Raw genomic sequence first — 21,316 nt, forward strand, 5'->3', positions numbered from 1 at the left:
TGAAAGCCTGATAGACAAAAGTATTTCAGTCCTTCTGAACCGTGTCTCATCTGATCGTCTCTCTCTAGTGTCCCGCCACCACCACCTCTCCTCAGAAGCACATGAAGAACAGGTCCAAATCCACAGAGGAGATGCAACACACCAAGAAGGTGAGCATTCATACCTTGTAGTGTTTCATCCCCTATATACTCTTCTACTCGTAAGGGCTGATGTGACGTCCTCCCTGTCTCAACCTTACAGGCCTTTTCCTCACAGAAATCCCTCCCGGGCCAACCAGAGCTGGAGAAAGTGAAGGTGAGCTGTGCACAAACACAAGATATATTTCAAAAATGCAAGTTGAGTTGGATCTGTATTCTTCCACGTGTCTCCCTGTTGTTTTTCTTCCAGGAGTGTCCTGATGTCTCCGACACGCCGTCGTCCTCCACGGAGGAGCTAAAGTGATAAATGGAAGGACATTTAGAGTTGTCATCATAAACACAACAACAACAACAATGTACATATGTACACAGGGCAACATACTAAAATATGATTAAAGATAATAGTGAACTAGGTTATAAAACATGATAGCAATTAATTTATGATTTGGTTGAAGGAAACTGTATAAAAAAATTGAACACAAATAATCACTAACAGTTGCTTGTTAACTCCTGTGATGATGCTGTTTCATTGTACTGTGAGTGTCATATACATATACCACACTGAATGTGTATTGACAATAAAGTGATGCTGATGTTGAGTAAAACTCTGCTCTCATTCACGTCAAACATCTGACCATGCATGCTGATGAAAACGGAGCTTTGACTATTGAATATGTTGATGTACGGACAGAGATGAGATGCCTTATCCATAAGCAGTCATCATCGGAGGGAGGAGATGGAGGAGGAGCTCACTCGGTAGGGAGGCAGCATGGCCTAAACCAAAGCAAATTCCTAGTGTAAACCTCTTCTCTTACACCTGGCAATAAACATATAACAGGTAAAACACACACAGTTATAAAGCAAATAAAACAGGTAAAGTAGATGTAATAAATAAATAAATATAAACAGGTATTACACTTGAGGAATTAAATAGGTCAAATAGATGTAATGTAAACGGAGGTAATTACACTTGTAAAATTAGATGTAATAAATAAAATGTAAACAAAGGTAGTTGCACTTGAGGTATATATATATTGCATCAAAGGATATATTGCAGAGTCAAATGTATTTCACATTCAGTGTTTTAATATTGCACAGATTTATTGTTTGATAGGGTTTGATTGTTATGGTTTGTTTTGGAGGATTATGGAGAGGGGTGTTCTGATGTTCTTCTTGATGGTTTTGAGTCCGGACATGTTGTGGATGTAGAGGGTGCCGATGTAATGTGTGAGTCTGTACTGTATGCCAGTTGTATTGCCTTGTTCTGGATGATTTGTAGTCTGTTGAATTGATGTTGTTCGGCTGTGGTCCAGTGGACGAGAGGCAGCTGTGAAGGGACGCAAACATATTTGGTAAAACTGCTAACTCTCATCTGCTGTGTGTTTGCAGCATGAGTGTGCATATAACCGTACTTTAATCAGGAGAGACACATGAGGACTAAAAACACAGCAGATTCTTTAATGAGTCTTTGACTGAGTCTCTTTTAGATCATATTATAAGGGTCAAAACTATAACAACATCCTTTTTAAACCACAGACTGGGCTGTGACTCCGGTGACGGAGGTATAGATGACAGGCAGTAACAGCAGAGTAGTTTAAACATTCTTCAGCTAAGATGATCATTGGTTGACAGGAAATTAACACAAACAAATCCCAGTTAAACCATTTGACAATAAGGCTATTCTAGCATCACATTGACAGCACCAGTAATGATGAAATTAGAGACAATAACAAAACATAAAAGCATCACAAAAACATGTAACATATAAAACAATTATAAGGTATTAACACAGCAAACTAGTGGAACAATATATATAGATACAATATTTAAAACAAAGCATTAAAAATCATTAAATAAAACACAGTGTAGAGTAAAAGCCTTCTCAAAAATATTTTTATTTGCCAAAGGCACCTTATAGCGCCTCCCAGAGGTCAGAGTCTCAGACTGAGGAACGTCTCAGGATGCTCACGGCTTTATCTTTTAATTCTGACAGGATACAAGTTACTCAGCTTCATCTGGAGTTACTATAGTTTATACTCCTACCTGCAGCTCAGGACACAAAACTATGATGTTGAGAAGAACGTTAAACACTAAATCATAGTTTTGTAAACTTTTACTTCTGAGATTAATTGACTCGAAAGTTGTTGAGTCTCCTAAGAAGATGAAGCCGTTGTTTGCATATCTTGAAAATATGGTTAAGATCTTCAGAGACGTACCAAGATATTTAATACATTCAACAGTTGTCAACAGACCCTGTTATGAAATCCTGCTTGGCACAAGTAATGTCTATTCTTATCAACATTAATCTCCATATTAGGGCTGCAACTAACAATTGTTTTCAATATTAAATGATCTGCAAATTGTTTTGGTCTATGAAATGTAAGAAAATAGAGAAAGATCCAAGGTGACGCCTTCTCATTGTTTGTTTTGTCTCTGACCAACAACCAAAGATATTCAATTTACCATCATGACTACAAGAACAGTAAATATTCACATTTCAGCAGTCACAACCACTGAGTTTCTGGCATTCTTCTCTTTACAAAACCACTTAAATACTAAATTAATTACTTAATTACTTAATTAATTAATTAATATAGGGAAACAGTTGCCAATAAATTCTCTGTGGATCTAATTGATTATGCTGCTTTTGCACCAAACCTGGAGAGCTTGTTTTTTGGGAAAAACATGCAGCCTCAGTTAAAAGTTCAGTCTTCATGTCATCAGCATACTTAAAAAAAAAAAAAAGAAAAAGATAATTACTTTCTTGCTTGAGCTATAAATGTTCTTTTTACCTTTTGACTAGGTCAGGGGTCAACAACCTTCACTATCAAAAGAGCCATTTTAGGCAAAAAAAACAACAACAAAAAAAATCTGTCTGGAGCCGCAAAACATCTGAGCATTGTGATGAAGGTAACGCAGTTTATAGTCTAAGTATATAGTATATAAGTCTAATGCAGTGAGGGCCAAAGAGACAATGTACTACAGAGTATTAGGGCCACATTGAGGGAAAAAACATCTGAGATTTCCAAAACAAAGTCATAATATTACGGGAAAAAAAGTTGAAATATTACGAGAATAAAGTCATAACTTTACGAGAAAAAAGTCATAACTTAATGAGAAAAAAATGTCGTAATATTACGAGAATAAAGTCATAACTTTACGAGAAAAAAAGTCGTAATATTACGAGAATAACGTCGTAACTTTATGAGAAAAGAAAATAACACATAAAATTACTACTTTATAATATTATGACTTTATTCTCAAAATCTCAGATTAATTTTTTTCCCTCAATGTGGCCCTAATACTCCGTCGTACCTTCGTACCATAGACCTACAACAATTATAAATGAAAATGTAAACAAAAAACAGTTATTCATTTCCTTTTTTAAAAATCCACAGGGAGCCTCTGGAGAGGAGCTGGAGAGCCTCAGGTTGCTGACCCCTGGTCTAAGACTCTAGGGTGACAGCAGTGGGCCAGTGATTAAGGTGAAAGACAGCTTTTATTTCTTTATGAAGAGCTAAAGTTATAATATGTCACCTTGCCACAACATTGATGATAATAAAAAAGTCAAAGCAAAACAAAAAAAAACATCTTCAGACATCACGTGGATGTCCATGTTTCCACCTGCCATATGTCTAGAGATAATATCACATGTTTCTATGATTCCCTTCTCTTGAATGACAGACTGTGAGCTTACTGAATGCATCATATGGCGTCCCTCAGTGTAATGTTAACACACACAGCCTACTGAGGAGCAGAGGAGGACTAACAGCGTGCACCTCTAGCTGCTCACTGACTGGCAGGTGTTTTGAGTGGCAGGATGGTGCACGGCGACCCGGTGACCTCTTGTTTGCTTTATCCCTGGGCTGAGCAGCAACTTGCACATCTGGAGAGGGGATTAACAGCATCATGGGGGGGTGGTGGGAGGGCCTTACCAAAAAGCTCTGGAACGGTGCCACAGATTTAGCCATGTAAGTGATTACATGTGTGCGTCCATATGTGCATGTACGTCTCTGTGGACTCTTTTCCGCTGCTTAATGCCGCGCCAGATCTCAAGGATTTATCCCCTCGTCACCACTGACAGCAGCAGCCTCGGCTCCTGTCCAGCTGCCTGCACAACAACAGAGCTGTTCTCTCTCTCTCTCTCTCTTTGGCTCTCATAACAGTTTGGAAACAACTCTAGTCTGGTGGGTTATTAAGTTCTGTTCCTCTGAGTTCATGGAGGCGAGTGTGAGGGTCAGCAGATTTGGTTGAGAGCATTGCTGATGCGACAGAACCGCGGCTGGACTAATTGTTAACAATTTACCCTCGTTACTGAGGTCATCACGGCGTCGTCCCATGGTGGCGAGGAGGACACTGTGGGTAGTGGGGTGTGTAAAGTAAATGTGTGTTAAGAGGATCTCAGAAAACACGCTTGAGTCCTGACAAAGTACCATATAAGCACCTGAACATACCGCACAAGTCCTGCAGATTACAGCGTTTGAATAACGTCCACTGACTCATCTCACTGCAAGAAATGATCATTTAATACCCCGACTTTAATCTGTGGTATACGTGATGAAAAACAGCTGAGTGAGAATATGAGTGAGAGTTTCCTCCAACATTTACCACTAGGTGTCAGATGTCTCCTTTCCAAACTAGAAGAGCCTCCAACAACAAGGATGATCATTAATCCCATCACACAGTCCTCTTCATCTCCACATTCTTTATCTGGCCCTGAGTCATAGCAGGTGAAAAATAGCAGCTTGAACAAACATCATTCATCACCTATAACACACAACGTGCTTTCCCCAGCTCATGCATCATTAAGTTAAGGATCTGTGTTATTGATTAACAAATGAGGTCACTGATGATGGAGCAAGTTAATCGACAAGAGATGAGGTGTTATACCTGCTGGCTTACTTAAAGATGATTTACACTTCAGTTTTGGTGCTCTCCTTTTTCCAGGGGGGTCACACACACACAACACCTAAGACTGCTCCACACAAGGTAAGAAGATGCTCTCTGCTGCGTTTGACAATATCAAATATTTACGATAAGAAACATTTCTTTTCGTCACTGAATAATTTATTTGAAATGCTTTTTATCTAAAGCTGCAGGACCATCGGCTCCACACAATCCTTTGGAAAATGTTGGCAAGTCAGCCATCACTCACTGACAACTGTTACTAAATGTTTCATTAATCCTTTTATTTTTCTACTTCCAAGTAAAAACTCAAGTAGAAAGATTTTTGGCATAAAGCACAAACAGCATTGAGACGCCATATGATGTGAGCCACAGTGACTTAAAGCTGCAGTCGGTAGAAATGGAGACAATATGATTTAAAAAAAAGTTATTTCTTATAAAACGGTCACTATATTCTGACAGTAGTGTATGAGACAGGTAGTCTGAAAATAATCACATCCTCCGGTGCTCCTAACGGCATCTGCAAGATTTCACAGACTGGAGCCTTGCCGTCTCTGAGCAGCTGTCAATCACTCCGACCAAACGGTCAAACGAGGCAGCGCTGATCAAATATGAATCAATATTATGTTACATTAAAGCTTCAGTAGGCAGTATATATTTTTGGCATCATTGGGCAAAAACTCCATAATAACCTTTCAGCATATTGTAATTCAAGTGTTCTGAGAGATAACTAGACTTCTGCTCCTCCTCATGGCTCTGTTTACAGGCTTTAGAACATCTAGCCCGTTACGGGAGACTTTGACCAATCACAGGTCATTTCATTGAGAGAGCGTTCCTATTGGCTGAGCTCCGGTCATGTGACCAGAACTTGGCGTTCCTTTACCAGATTCCACAATGGCGGCAGCGTCACAAACGTTCTCATTTTCAAGCTAAACCGTGCACTACAAGATGATTCTGAAAACATCTGAGGAGAGAAATAGACATTAATGTAACAGAATATTGATTCATATTTGATCAACGCTGCCTAGTTTAACCGTTTGGTCGGAGTTCGTGAGTGATTGACAGCCGGCTCTAACAGACGGCAGATGGACAGCAGACCTCAGATCAGTTCTGACTGCTTGTTTTCTTCTGGTCTGTGAAATCTTGCAGATGCCGTTAGGAGCACCGGAGGACACAGAGGGACATGATTTTGTTCAGATTACCTGTTTCATGTTCTACTGTCACAATGTAGCGCTTTACAGCCTATTTCTCTCCTCAAATGTTTTCAGAATCATCTTGTAGTGCATCGTTTAGCTGTAAAATGAGAAAGTTTGTTACCCAGCGGCCGTGTATTGGCACAGCCAATAGGAACGCTCTCTCTCTCTCTGAAATGACCTGTGATTGGACAAAGTCTCCCGTCACACTCTAGATGTTTTAAAGCCTGAAAACAGAGCCATGAGGAGGAGCAGAAGTCTAGTTATCTCTCAGAACACTTGAATTACAATATGCTGAAAGGTTATTATGGGATTTTTGTCCAATGATGCCGAAAAACATTCAGTCTACTGCTGGTTGAATGGCAAACTCAGAAACATAGAAAGTGGCAGACTGTACCTCTCTTTTGCTTTTCTTTTAGCGTTTTGTGAATATATCTTTAAATTAAAACATATTGTGTGTTTTCTGTCACATCTTTGCTTCATTTATTACAGCGGGGTCACATTTTCTGACGATGGCCGTCAGAACTGGTGACCTCATGTTTTGCTGGCTCTCTCTTTCGCTGGTCACAGATTTCGGTGTAACACCGTCAAACAGATGAGCGAAGGGGCAGGTGGATTAGAGGATAACATTCACTACACGCACACACAGAAACATGCACAAGTACATTCAGCTGCAATCTATAGAGCTTGTCTCACATACGTCCATACGCTAACAGGGCCTCTCTGCAGGAGGATGCCTCGCAGAATGAGAAAAGATGCAGCGACTGTAATTACTGTAATTTGGACTGCTGTAATTACTGAACTCACTTCCCATCCTCTCTGCTTTACAGAGACACACATTAGCACTCCCTCCTCCGCTGGAGTCCCCAAAATATGGCAAAGTGGCTGACATGAAAAGGGCAAAAAAAACGTTTCTCTTTTAAAAAAGCGAGAGCGTGAACATCTTTGAAGGGGAGTTGCTGCTCTATAGACGCTAGAGAGTCCCTTTAAGAGTCTGACTTTGCAGCTGCAGGAAATGGAGGGCAAGACGAGTTAGGATACTGATGTTTCCTTATTGATTCTGACGAGGCGTTCATTTGTTGAGAGCCGAGACGATGCCTCGCGGCGTTTGTGGTTTAAGTGTGCGGTTTGACCTTGAAAGCCAAGGACAGCTGCCAATTACAAACAATGTGGGCCGCTTTTGTTCCCTTTCTAATTGCTTGTCTGTTGATCTCATGAGTAGCGTGGTGAGAGATGGGCTCATACACAGACATCTCCTTTTTACTGCTGCAGGTGGCTGATAAACACATTCTCACATGTGTTCCAGTTTCATCCTGTGATTTTAATTACCTCCATGTCTCCGCACAGCATCAAAGCACCATGTCCTCTCGTCCTATAACGATAGTGTCCTCTGGAGGGAGCACGGGGCTCAACTACAATGGTAACTTATTAGTTTCCATTCCCATCGTTCTGTTTTATGTTTTTGTTGCTTTCTCCACCTGAGTGTGTACTTTTTGTTATTGGTTATCAGGGGTGAAGATGCACGGCACTCGGCTCTCCTTGAAGCCCAAACACCCGCAGGAGGAGGAGGAGGAGGACAGAGAGTCCGGCATGGGCTCCACCCTTGACCTCAGCAGCAGCTTGGAGTGCTACAAGCAACATACCAATCACCTCTCCGGCAAACCTTCACTCAGGGAGGCAGGCAGACTCCCTAAAGAGAAAGGTACAAGAGCGGCATGAAGAGCAGAATCATGCATTCATTCAAACCCCTCCAGGGTTTTGCAGCAGCAGGTCTGATCTCTTTGAAAAAAGGCGAAATAACAACAGCAGAAGCCGAACCACATGCTCATTAGATACACGCTCAAAAGACACACGGGGACCATGTGGGATCATGCAGTCTGGGCAACAAAAGGCAAAAGTCCTGCTGTCAATCAGCAGCTTTTGGGTAATGTGTCAGATGTTGTCTATATGTGAGATTGCTTACTGAGGCTCATCCAGAACACATAAATCACAAGAATGTGGCCAGAAAACCACATCTGATCTGTATTTTGATAACTTTGCACACACCACTGTGAGGCTAAACCATCTCCCTGCTTCTTGTTGTTGTTGTTGATGTTTTGAGCAGACAGCTCTCCACAGGCCTCAGCAGTGAGTCCCAACAACACCAAGCAGCTCCTCATCAATCTATCCAAGCTCCCTCTCCTCCTCGTCCTCTTCTTCCTCTTTGTCTGCTCCCTGGACACCCTGAGCTCTGCCTTCCAGTTAGCAGGGGGTAAGTACCGTAACCCTCTCTGACCTCCCCACCTCACCCCTCAGCCGGGTGATGTTTGACAAAGAAGAAGTGAGTCACTGCTGAACAGTTCACGCTGTCCCACCGGGGCCCTGTGCTGTATAATTTACCGCCAGAGCTTCATCTGGTGACCTTTGTGGTCTTTGGAGGGAAACAAGCAGTTTGAGTTTTGTTTAACATTGCTCTTGGCTCTTGGCATCTGTGTCATGTCTGAGACCTGCATTTCTTTTTTGTGTCTCTGTGTGTATGTGGGCGGCATATTTAACCAGGTAAAGTGGCGGGGGGCATTTTCCAGGACAATGCGGTGCTGTCTAACCCCGTGGCGGGGCTGGTGGTGGGGATACTGGTGACTGTGCTCGTCCAGAGCTCGTCCACCTCCACTTCCATTGTCGTCAGCCTGGTGGCCTCCGGATGTGAGTAGGAGCATAAAAAAAAGAGTGTGTGTGTGTACATGTGCGAGTGTTCAAGTTATTTTGGGGTTTTGAATAAGACTCCAAAAAGGAAAGATGTCCAGGCTGGCCTCATTTACTCTGAGATATATACTGTATATATACTGTGTATTCTTTAGGCTATTATTCTGCAAGCAAACATATTACAGTAAACACAAAAACAGTAACATATACTGTAGTAATAAATACAGATAAAACTCCCATGGTGTGGCAATAACAAAAAGATCCAATCAATTTAATTCCTCCTGCTGTGATCCCTCTGGAGGAAACAGTAAATTATGCTACTTGATTTGCTGCTTAGCATTAATTAAATTAGCGAATATAGCTTATAGGTTAAATACATAAATATATAGGCAGATTAATGTTTATTAGGACAGAGGAAGATTTAGCTCTGTGTGTATATATATACACATGCCTTAGTGTTCTCTCACCACACACTGACTGACTGACCATTTTGAGATTTGTAAAAAACCCTTTGAGAACTATTGTAATCCAGTAGGTTGAACTGGGATCAGAGAGATAATGAAATCAAACCGTTTCCCACCCTGTAATCTCACACCATCACAGTCGAGTCTACAGTTCATCACGCCTCATAAAGACCGCGAGGTTACGACCCGTCTGTTTCTAATGAGCGCTGCCTCCAAGGTCTCCCGTCTTTTGTTAAAGTCGTTAAAGTGAATGATATCAGTATGCAGCCGCCTCTGTGCTTCTACATCCATTCTGTAAGAGGGCGAGGAGAAGATTGAAGGTTATTATCAAAGAGAGAAAGAGATGCAAAGGCATGGATGTGTGTATGAATGTGTGTGCATGTGCCCTGTGGGTCATCATCATTAAAGGCATCCTCAACAATGAACCTCCCTGCAGAGTGTGAAGGCTAAGCTGCCTCCACTCACCTGCAGATCACAATCACCTTTCATCTCCATTAAAACTCACGGGGCATTCTGAAATGCGAAAGGTCGTGTCTCATTATTATGTGTATGTATTTATTATACATTTATATGCATATCGTTTTGATGACTTTCAAGTAATGTGTGCCGTTCTGCGTGGTCTCACTTCACAGTGCTAGAAGTGAGGTCGGCCGTTCCGATCATCATGGGGTCCAACATCGGGACTTCAGTCACGAACACCATAGTGGCCATGATGCAAGCAGCAGAGAGGGACGAGTTTCAACGGTGAGTGACAAAAAGGTGGTGAGGCAGAGGGAGAGTGGAGGTGAAGCTGAAGAGCAGGGAAGAAGGAATTGAAATGGAAAAGTGAAGAGGATAAGTGGGGGGAGATGGGAGGAAAGAAGGATGAAAGTGTTGAAAGTGCAGAGGAGAACCCAGAGGAGGGTGAAGAGAAAGCATTAGCAGCTGTTCGCTGCCTCTTTGCTTCAGCCTCCATTTGAGCGTCTACAACAGTGACAATAATGGCACCAATCCACATTGATCCCACACCAGTAACCCTTTGGCATGAAAGTATACGGCGCTGAACAGATGGCACGTTGCTTAATCTGGTAAAATAAATACCATTTATTAAACTTTCATTGACACTGAGTCAAAACTAAAATACTCATTACATCACACACATCCCAAAAAAAGTTGAGCCGTGAAAAGCAGATTAACAAGCAATCAGTTTGAGTAGTTGATCATGCTGATTATGTCTGACCTTAGTTAAAAATGATTGTGACCCACTGCAGCGCCTTTGCCGGGGCAACGATCCACGACTGCTTCAACTGGCTGTCGGTGCTGGTTCTGCTGCCGCTGGAGGTGGCCAGCGGCGTCACGACCCGGCTGTCACACCTGCTGGTCGGCTGCTTCGAGCTGCAACCGGGGGAGGAAGCACCTGAGCTGCTCAAGGTCATCACCGAGCCAGTCACCAAGCTCATCATACAGGTAAAACCCATCGGCCAATCAACAGCTTTGTAAGTGACCATTTGCTAAGAAAATCTTCCCCCAAACAGCGATTGTCCAATCATAGCTACAATCTAGCGTTAAAGGAACTCTATGGAAGAATCAGAAATGTCTTGTTAACAGCAACACCTGTTGCCGTTAAGTCAACGAAAGTCAGCGTCCTGTTGCTCGGGCTTGTGCTCGCTCTACATAGACATGAACGAGCATCACTCAACACAGTGAGGAGACACACGTCAGCTAAAAGCACAATATCACTCTATATTTCAGCTGCTTGGCAGTAATGTTAGCTGACCAGACCAAGGTCTCTCCATGAATCAATGCTGATCCTGTGTTTTCCCGCTTCATCCTCCCGACCGCAGTCAGAAGGAACACGGGAGACACCGGAGTTTTGGTCGGAGACGATAACGTTACTCGCTCCGGATCCCCGTCTATTCACTCAGCAGCAGGAAACGAGCGCGGTGTGTGAGTGAAGGCAAGCAGAGGAGCAGAGACAGCAGAGACTCCGGCCCTGGAGACCAAAGCTATGGTTTCCCCTGTGTCTTCTGGCCGCGGTCGGGAGGCTGGAGCAGGAAGAGTTAACACTGTTTAACAGACGGGCTTCACTAGATAGAACTTTGCGGTTTTGGTGCTTCCGTGTAGTTTGTGTTGGAGTCTGAGTCTGAACAGCGTAGCCACACGCGAGCGCACATGGGACACCGACCCGCAATGATTTATAAGAGTGTGATAAGTTATAAACAGTCCCTTTTAAATATTAAAATTACACAGAAAGTTGTGACTTTCTACAACACGTGGTGTTTGTTGTCAAAACTAAGAGCCAATCAGCTCTTTGATCAGGCGACAGCCAGGCGTTTCCCATCATGCCCTAGGTCTTGCAGTCGGTGGGGAGAAACTGCGTCAGAGCAAGTCGGAATCAAGTCGGAAACAAATCTAACCGGCATGCATCGCACGGCGATCGCCGATTAATCTATTCTGCACAGGCCCGGCTCATCTCAAACGATCCCAGCGTCTTGGACAGCTTTACTACTTTAACCTCGCTCTCCTTTGACTCACTGAACTTAAAAGAATAATAACAATATTTGTCCTTTCTTCACCCTCAGCTGGACCAGTGTGTGATCACAGGGATCGCCATGGGAAATGAGGACATGAGGAACAGGAGCCTGGTGAAAGAATGGTGCCAGACTGACCTTGTTACGGTAATGGCCCCCGTCTCCACGGCTGTCTCCTGCTCATGCAGACACATTGTGTCACACACTGGCGCCAAATAGAGCCTGACACTGCTGCTATACGGGGAACTGTGCAGCTAATTTGTGGGATTTCATCACAGATTCTTTCTTTCTTTCTTTCTTTCTTTTCTGCAGTCCACGGTTAATGTGAGCGCTGCAAACTGTGGTCATGACTTGTCCCGGCCGTCTCTGAAGTGTGAGTTCAGACTCAACGCTGTCTGTAATGAAACGGTGTGATCGTGGGATAGTTTGCTGATGGTTGTTGGTCATGTTGGCTCTGCAGGTGGGCATTTGTTCGCGTCTACCGGACTGTCGGACCTCACCGTGGGCCTGATCCTCCTGGCAGGCTCTCTGGCGGCCCTCTGTACCTGTCTGCTGCTTCTGGTCAAACTGCTCAACTCTCTTCTTAAAGGCCAAGTCGCAAAGATCATCCATAAAGTCATCAACACAGGTGGGCATGCTGCTGAGCTGCTATACACAGCGCATGAACATGTAGCTGCTGAACGCACGACGCAGTCTGCAAAATGAGCAAAGAAAAGAGATATAAATGATATGAAATAGGCTGTGAAGAAGGTACAAGTACTGATGTGTTTAAACAAGATTCAGATGTACAGATACAGGTGGGTATAACTTCAGACTCTCCTCTCTCTTTATCTCAACAGACCTGCCGTATCCGTTCGGGTGGCTGTCAGGATACATGGCCATGTTTGTGGGTGCAGGGGTGACGTTCGTGGTCCAGAGTAGCTCCGTCTTCACTTCAACCATGACTCCCCTCGTAGGTGGGTGAAATATGCTTCTGGAGATGTTACATTCTGTGAAAAGTTTAAACATTTTACAAGATCAAATGTTAACGTGAGAAGTGATTACGTAGGTGAGGAGGACAACATAGTGTAAGGAGAAGTAAAAACTCATCAGCACCCCATGTGAAATGAGTTAAAGCATGAAAATCTCTGTGCACCAAATACATACGACATAGATTACAAATGAGAGAAATACGTGAGGACAAGCAGTTTAATGACTTTTGTTATTAAAATCTCAAAGTTTTTCCTGTATTAGACTTATATAAAATATGACGCTTTCACCAACGTGTTATGTAACACCAACATCTGTCATAAGTCAAATGGCAGATGTTGTTTTGAAGGCAAATGAATAAATAGATGCATTTAGTGTCATGAATTCTAATCAGTTCATCAACTCTTCCATGTGATTCTGCAAAACACCCCCAACTACAAACCGTTAGTTTACATCGGGTGACGTAGTGTGATACAGAAAAGCTCTTTGTTCTGTGAGAGTTGTTTGTGTTGTCAGGAAGAATTAAAACTTCATAAATCCTTAGTGACCTGAAGTACTTTCGTTCTTTTTTGATCCACTTACTGTACTAATAGCGTGCAGTATGAACACAGCATGAGCAGAAAACGTTGTTTTACTCTCTCGGATGCGTTCATCATCCTCACTCTTGACCGCCACCCACCTCAGTGACGGCAGGAGGCCGATTGTTTGCCCCTTGAGCAAGGCCCCCAAACTGTGCTCCCCGTACAATACAATATGTGACAATGCCTGGTGGCACAAAGGGCAAGGACTAAGGATCTCCACTCATCTGTGTTGTTTGCTTTGTATCCTCTTGTCTTCATTTCTCCTTCGGTGGTTCGCCTCCATATTGTTTTGGGCCTCCCTCTTTTGCCTTTTCCCTCTGAGGTCCAACACAATGCCACTTTTGTCATGTCATCAGATGGTTTCCTTAATACATGTCCTAGCCATCTCCATCTTCTTCTCATCAATATTGTTTCCACGTCCAAGCACCCTGTCGTTTTGTGTAGTTCATGGTTTGTAATCTTCCTAGGCCAGAATATCCTCATGATCTCTCTGAGGCGGGTGTTGTGAAAGCTGGAAAGCTTGCCTCTTTCAGTCATTCTCCAGCACTCAGCACCATATAGAAGGACAGATAGTACACAGCTGTTGTATAACTTTATCTTGGTGTTTCTAGTTATATGTGTGTCGACTTCCAGATGTTCCCAAATCTTAGAAATGCTGTCCTTGCTTTTCCTAATGTGGCCATAATGTCTCAGTCGGCTCCACCATCTGATGTTACCCGGCTTCCGAGGTATGTGAAAGATGATGTCAGTTGTTGTCCATTTAGCTCTATGACAGGTGGTTCTTTCATGTTGAGGGGCGTGACTTCTGTTTTCGTGATGTTAATCTTAAGTCCCAGCATGCTTGCATTCTTCTGTAGTCTAGATGTTTTGTCTTGAATGGGACTTGGTAGATGTGATAGGAGAGCGAGGTTGTTAGCATAGTCTAAGTCCTCTAAGTTGGAAAAGAGGGTCCATCTGATGCCAGTGTTTGAGTTGTACATCAGTAAATAGCAAATGCAAAATCCAACTGTGATTCACAGCAGATTCTACTCATTGATTACACATTATTACCTCCGCCAAGAGCAAAGGCCTGTTATGTTTTCACCGGCGTTTGTTTGTCTGTCTGTTAGCTGGATTACCTCAAAAGTCAGTGATGGATTTGAATGAATTTTTTTGGAGGGGTCGGGTGTAGTACAATGAACAATCCATTAGATTTTGGTTGCGATCCGGATCATGATGTAGTGTAACGTTATACAGACATAACAAGGCTGCTGAATGAGAGGCATCCGCCGATACGTTACACGGAAACACACCGTGTTAATTACAAGACGACCACCTCACGATACCGCCAGCTGTGAGCTGTGATCTGTGATCTGTTTTCAAAGTCACGCACCTTGGCGGAGGTTTGCGCTCTTTGAGTGCCATTCCAGTAGTTTATAGTTTTTCTTTGTGATTCAGAAGTAGTAAACCGTAAAGCAATGCTTGTGTGACTAAAGCCAGTGTGACACATTATGTGCTTTCTGTGCGTAGGATCACAGGATACGACGCTGTAGATAACACATCCACAACAGTAGTAACTTTAGTTTGCTGTTCAGGTGCTCGCTTTCCACCAAGTAGTGCCAGACCTACTTAACTAACTGTCCAACTTGACTTCTCCAGTTTGTGCTGGGTGATCTCGAAGAAAAGTCCTGTCCTGAAGGTTGGACCGGTGTTCCGTTTCTTCTCATCCTGACCCCGCATAGTTATGTTTCATTTGGTGCATAGCCCCTCAGGGAGTCTCTTGTAATGTCTTATTAAACTGGACTCTAACTGTGCGGAGTGTCAGATCTCATCCTTAGAGTGGGCCGGCACCGTGCAGAGCTTTTCTATCAGTCTATCAGTCATGTTACCAGCCTGGACTCTGGCTTCTGGCATCTGAGGTTTGCCACTGCGTTTGTGAGCTTAGATCATCTCATTACGTTTTCTGCATGAATATCAGTTCTACTTTGTGTTAAAGTTGTTTGTGGCAGAGAGAGAAAAACAACAGCACATACATTTTACTTTCAATCAAACCTGGAAGAATCGCCACCGTAATCTATAGCAGCTCGTAAACTGGGCGGTTGTTTCCAAGGCCATGAAAGTTATAAATTCACCACAACCTCTGCACAGACATTCACTGCTACAGTAATACATTGTTAACTGTACATTGAGCAAAGGTTTGTGCTCTTGTCGTGTATTTAATGGCTTTAATTAAAATTAGTGTGTTCTCACACTAATGAGAAATCACTTCTGATTTCCTTGTTGACTGCTATAGCTCCTTTGCCAGCGAGATTGGGCCAAATAAGGACATAAACCTGCTTATTTCCACTGATTGAGGCTTGTGAAGTTTGTAAGAACACGTTGCGTAACCGGCACTGTATGCCACCGGCTAAATGAAGCAAGTAAAATCAGTGATGACTGAGTCATCAGCCTGCTACCCGGTGATAAATGTGAGATGGGAATCATGTCTCATTTTAAACAGGAGTAATTAAGTGGCTTGAAGAAAAAAAAAAGCTAAAAGGCAAGAAACACATGGATGATTTCCAATCCTCAGATATACTTCATTAAATATTTCTGTTTATTTTACGTTAGATTTTAACTTTAGCTCCCCTTCAACCCAAGTTGCTCATGTCATAGTATCATGTATTTAAAAACAAACAGATAGAGAGCAGCCATTGTCACGCTATTTCAGTACTTTCGGCCTACTTTGGTTGTCAGTTTCTGTCAAGCAGCCACTCGTTTGACGGTCATTAGCCATCTTATCTGGCAAAGTTATGTTTCAGCCTCTCTGTTGCTTGTTCAAATATTGGCTTTTGTTCATCCTAAACAGCAAGTACGAATGATTTCATATATATTATTTTTGTTGTTGTCTATTTATCAGAGATATCATTTGAGTCAAATTGTTTTGAATAATTAAAGGAAGTTGCAGTCGCTATATTTTGGCATACTACTCTTGGCACGTTAACCAGATCCAACCTCAAATTTGGTCAGCATGGTGTTAAGACGTTCATGATGCCAGACCGTTGAACGTGCTTGCCGTGGCCGACACATCATTCACCATGAAACAGGAAGTTGTTTTTGAAGGGTCTTGTGCTTGGGTGTGGCAAGGGGGCGCCCCCTACAAAATTTCAACAAAGCAGCCCTTGGGATACGTTTCAGCTAGATGTACGAAATTTGGTGGGCACATGTATCACAGGTAGACTTAAAAAAAAGTCTCTCGGGACTATGCTCTAAACCCAACAGGAAGTCTGCTATTTTTAATTTTATGTACATTTTTTGTGTATTTGTGGCCATTTGCAGGCTCTGTACTTTAACGAACTCCTCCTAAAGATTTAACCTGATCGACTTCAAATTTGGTCGGTACAATCTGAAGACCTTTGTGATGAAAAGTTGTTCAAATCTTGAGTTTTTATGAAACGGCGTTGTCGTGGCGTGGTGGAGAACTTACATGATTCGCCATTAAACAACTGACAAACTGTTGTAACTCGACTGTCAAATCTGCCCCTAACTTGACCTACTTCCTAGCAGTCCAGGCCTGAGGACATCTACATGGCAATATTGACTCATAGTCATAGCGCCACTTACTGGCAACAGGAAGTCATCATTATGTGACAAACACCATCTGATTTACATGTAATTCACATTGTGTGGTCTACACTTGATAATGAGCAGCATAATGCATGTTTAGCGCGTGTTCTCTAGCGCCAGATAGTGGACACAGGAAGTGGTGAAAAATTTAGCATCCGTCATTTCCTGTGCCACTCAATCCACGCAGGAAATAACGTCTAACTCGTGCGTGCAGTGTCAGATGGTCACGGAAATACATAATTGCTTCAACCGGTGTCTCGCCAGTATCCCCAGACTTGCGCAAAAGTGCGAGGGCCCGATCATCGCTGCTTGCAGCTTCAATTAAAATAGTTATTTTAAAACATTTTCAATGCATCTTCTTATCCTTGTAAAAGCAGCGGATTCAGTTTTTTATCAACTGTTCAGAAATGTCATCCCAATCAAAGATTTCCACTTTCCAAGAGAGATCAGTATCACTGCTGACACTCGTCTTTGTCGCAGCTTCGAGAGCCGATGATTGTGATGCACATGCACTAAAGTGTCAAGTGGATCAAGTGAGAGAGTAGTAGATAAACAGCATTTCCTGGTTAACCGTCTTTATTTTGCTGTCCTTGTTTCCTCTGACGCAGCATGTTTCTGTCCCCCCTTCAGGTATCGGAGTGATCAGCCTGGAGCGGGCCTATCCTCTCACCCTCGGGTCCAACATCGGCACCACTGCCACGGCCCTGCTGGCAGCTCTGGCCAGCCCTGGGAACAAACTAGCAGCTGCCTTACAAGTAAGTGTTTTATCAGATACAACGGAAAATGGCACCATTACCACCACCCTCCCACTTTAAAGGAAAAACGTATTTTCATGATATGCCTCTCTGAGAGGAGGATACACACAGTCAGCTAATGGAGTCCGCAAATATATTTTTTCCTCTACACCAGGGGTCAGCAACCTTTACTTTCAAAAGAGCCATTTTAGGCAAAAAAACAAATGAAAAAAAATCAGTTTGGAGCCGCAAAACATTTGAGCATTGTGATGAAGGTAACACAGTTTATAGTCTAAGTATACAGTATATAAGTCTAATGCAGTGAGGGCCAAAGAGACAATGTACTACGGAGTATTAGGGCCACATTGAGGGGGAAAAAATCGGAGATTTCCTGAATAGAGTGATAACTTTACGAGAAAAAGTTGTAATATTACGAGAATAAAGTCATAACTTTACGAGAAAAAAAAGAAAATAACACGTAAAATTACTACTTTATAATGTTTAAAATTTATTCTCGTAATATTAAGACTTTATTCTCGAAATCTTATATATTTTTTTTCAATGTGGCCCTAATACTCCGTCGTACCGTCGTACCGTCGTACCGTCGTACCGTCGTACCGTCGTACCGTCGTACCGTCGTACTGTCACGGTCGTACCGTCGTACCGTCGTACCGTCGTACCGTCGTACCGTCGTACCGTCGTACCGTCGTACCGTCGTACCGTCACGGTCGTACCGTCGTACCGTCGTACCGTCACCGTCGTACCGTCGTACCGTCGTACCGTCGTACCGTCGTACCGTCACGGTCGTACCGTCGTACCATCGTACCGTCGTACCGTAGACCTACAACAATGATAAATAAAAATGAAAATGTGTCAAAAAACAGTTATTCATTTCCATTTTTTAAAGAACCACTGTAGAGGAGCTAAAGAGCCGCGGGCTGCTGACCCCTGCCCTACATGAACAAAAGCACAGGAGTTGCACAGAATTATCTCCAGATGGTAGATTATGATAATGTTTGTAGCCTATGTATATTTATGAACATGGATTTATGCATAAATAAGCTGGAGGCCACTAAGTGGACGCTTCAGGGAAAACAGTTGTTAGTTTCTCTACACGAAACTGTCACGACTCGAACCACGGTCATGTAGACTCTCTCAGGATGTAGACGACAACACATATTGACTGTTAATGACTTCCTTCAGCACTCTATCTCTTCATCTTCTCTTTGCATGTAGATTGCTCTCTGTCACCTCTTCTTCAACGTCTTTGGCATTCTGCTGTGGTATCCTCTGCCCTTCACGCGCCTGCCGATAAGGATGGCTCGCGTCTTGGGTGAGCGCACCGCCAAGTACCGCTGGTTCGCGGTCTTGTACCTTCTCCTGTGCTTCTTGCTCCTGCCCTCGCTGGTGCTGGGCCTCTCGCTGGCAGGCTGGCAGGTGATGGCTGGTGTCGGGGCTCCTTTCTTGGGCGTGACCGTCTTCATCACCATGGTGAATGTGATGCAGGCCCGTAGCCCTCGCCACCTGCCCGCCAAGCTCCAGAGCTGGGACTTCCTGCCCCAGTGGATGCGCTCTCTCAAACCGCTCGACCGCCTCATCACCAAGGCGACCGTCTGCTGCGGCTCTGCAGGCGAGGAGGGGCGGGGAGAAGAAGAAGAAGAAGAAGCAGAAGAAGAGGAGCATATATCGACACAGACGACCTCCGTGAACACGCAGAAAGAGTCTGCTGCCCAGAGGAAGGCTCACCTGGCTTATGACAACCCGGTCCTGGACTACCTGGATGAGGGCGTACCAGTGAGGGTGTTTAAATTAAAAGGCTTAGAGAGGTGCAACAGCACTCCACTATAGGCAGACTTTGATCGAGGGAAGGAAAAAGATTTTATAATGTTTTGGAAATAATTGACTGATAATTAGAAGATAGCCTCCTAAAGCCAGGCTAAATGTCACGAGTTCAGTATGAGATTTTCATCCAACTGAGCGAGCTCAATCACAGCCCACTCTCATTCCCAGGGCGTTAAATACCAACGCTTTATCACGACCGTACGAAACGCCCCGGCCGTTCCATTAACTACAATGCGGCAAACCCATCTGCGGCATTAGTAAACTCTCCGAGAAAGTGCGCCGGGAGTGTGGTGACGTAGTTTAAAGAGCAAAAGAGAGGGGGTGGTGTATGGGTCCAACAAACACAAGGCTTTCATCCAGGAAACCTCTGTTCGTGTCCCATGCTGTGAATTGTCTTCTGTGGATTACAACTATTATCTACAGATCTGCTGCGGTACCAATCGGAGAAAATTCTGTAAACAAACAGGAGGGAAGTTGCAAATGTCACATGGACCACAAATCCACAGGAAGCGATCTGCAACTGCGCAGATAGCATTCCATGTGTAGAAATAGATGCACAAATGTGTAGATATCACTTTACATGTAAACCTTAAAACACGTATTTACAGAGTAAGTTATGCGTATTTGAAAATCGCCCTGTATTTTTGTGGATGTGACTTTACACAACACAAATACAAAAATACATGTTTGTGGATAGTGATTTTTTGCAGATCATGGTACACATTTGTGGATTGTCTTCTGAATTACAACTAATTAAGTCCAATAAAAACTTCCATATATATGCACTGAATTATTGTTAGCTGTTCAATTTCCCAGGATTCAGCAGTCCTGGGTGCAAAGTTTATCCATTTCATGTTCATTTCTTTTTCATGTTTTGTGTCAAGAACAGACGGACAGAAAAGGACACCGGCTTCGCTGTTAAGCCCAAAGTCTGATGATAAAACTTATTCCCGAGTGGATGCATGTTTGATGATTATGTTAAAATACCATCACTCGTTATATAAGTGCAGGTGGGCGACCGAATACACACACCGACACTACAAAGGATTCAAACAATCATCACGTTAGCTTCTTGATGTTATCAAAGGAGTGTATGAATGTGTGTTTATTGTTTGTTTGAGTGGGAGACGGTGTTGTTGAAGGTGTGAATATGTGCTGTTTTCTCTGTTGCACTGTAACAATTGATCGTGCGTTTAAGAAATGTCTCCCTGCTTGAAGTCTGTTGATTTAATGAAAGAAATAAAGTCTGACTCTTTCACTTTTAAGGTGACAGACAGACAGAAGAAGAATGAAGATGAAAGTACACATTAAATAAATAACTACTTTGTCTCTCAGACCTGCCAAAAAGAAACACGTCATTCACTCATGTGTTTTATACTTGAAAGAACTTTTCCAGCAGGAAAACAGCGTCCTTTTTTGTGTCCGTTCAAGGACCTCGCTAATCTGCAAACGTACACTCCCAGACACTTTTTTGTTTCAACAAAAGCAGCTTTGTCTCATCACGCTCCTCTCTGATCCTGCCATGCTCTTTAAAGTTTGGGGCCATCTCCTCCACCAGACATGGCAGTTTGGACTGGAGTTTGCGTCATTCCTGCTGAGTCTAATGGGAGGCATTTGAGAGCAGTCTGAGAAGAAAGGGGGAGCCAGAAAACCAGAATCTACCATGACACTCACTCCTGCACGTACTCACAACGACACACCTGTGATACAACAC

At 43.2% G+C, this 21,316-nt stretch overlaps 1 protein-coding gene across 1 annotated transcript; it reads left to right on the plus strand.

Annotated features, from left to right (window-relative positions):
- Positions 1–5,056: 5,056 nt before the first annotated feature.
- Positions 5,057–19,994, plus strand: LOC119494002 (sodium-dependent phosphate transport protein 2A-like). The gene is made up of 13 exons (XM_037779585.1): positions 5,057–5,126; positions 7,583–7,655; positions 7,746–7,937; positions 8,340–8,486; positions 8,774–8,917; positions 10,014–10,125; positions 10,632–10,827; positions 11,943–12,038; positions 12,204–12,264; positions 12,352–12,519; positions 12,731–12,847; positions 17,657–17,781; positions 18,997–19,994. Exons 2-13 carry the CDS (start codon positions 7,595–7,597, stop codon positions 19,606–19,608), a joined length of 2,031 nt encoding a protein of 676 aa, XP_037635513.1. The 5' UTR covers positions 5,057–5,126; positions 7,583–7,594; the 3' UTR covers positions 19,609–19,994.
- The last annotated feature ends 1,322 nt before the right edge of the window (positions 19,995–21,316 follow it).

The sequence above is a fragment of the Sebastes umbrosus genome, chromosome 9, assembly GCF_015220745.1.
Source record: "Sebastes umbrosus isolate fSebUmb1 chromosome 9, fSebUmb1.pri, whole genome shotgun sequence".
Taxonomy (NCBI): Eukaryota; Metazoa; Chordata; class Actinopteri; order Perciformes; family Sebastidae; genus Sebastes; species Sebastes umbrosus.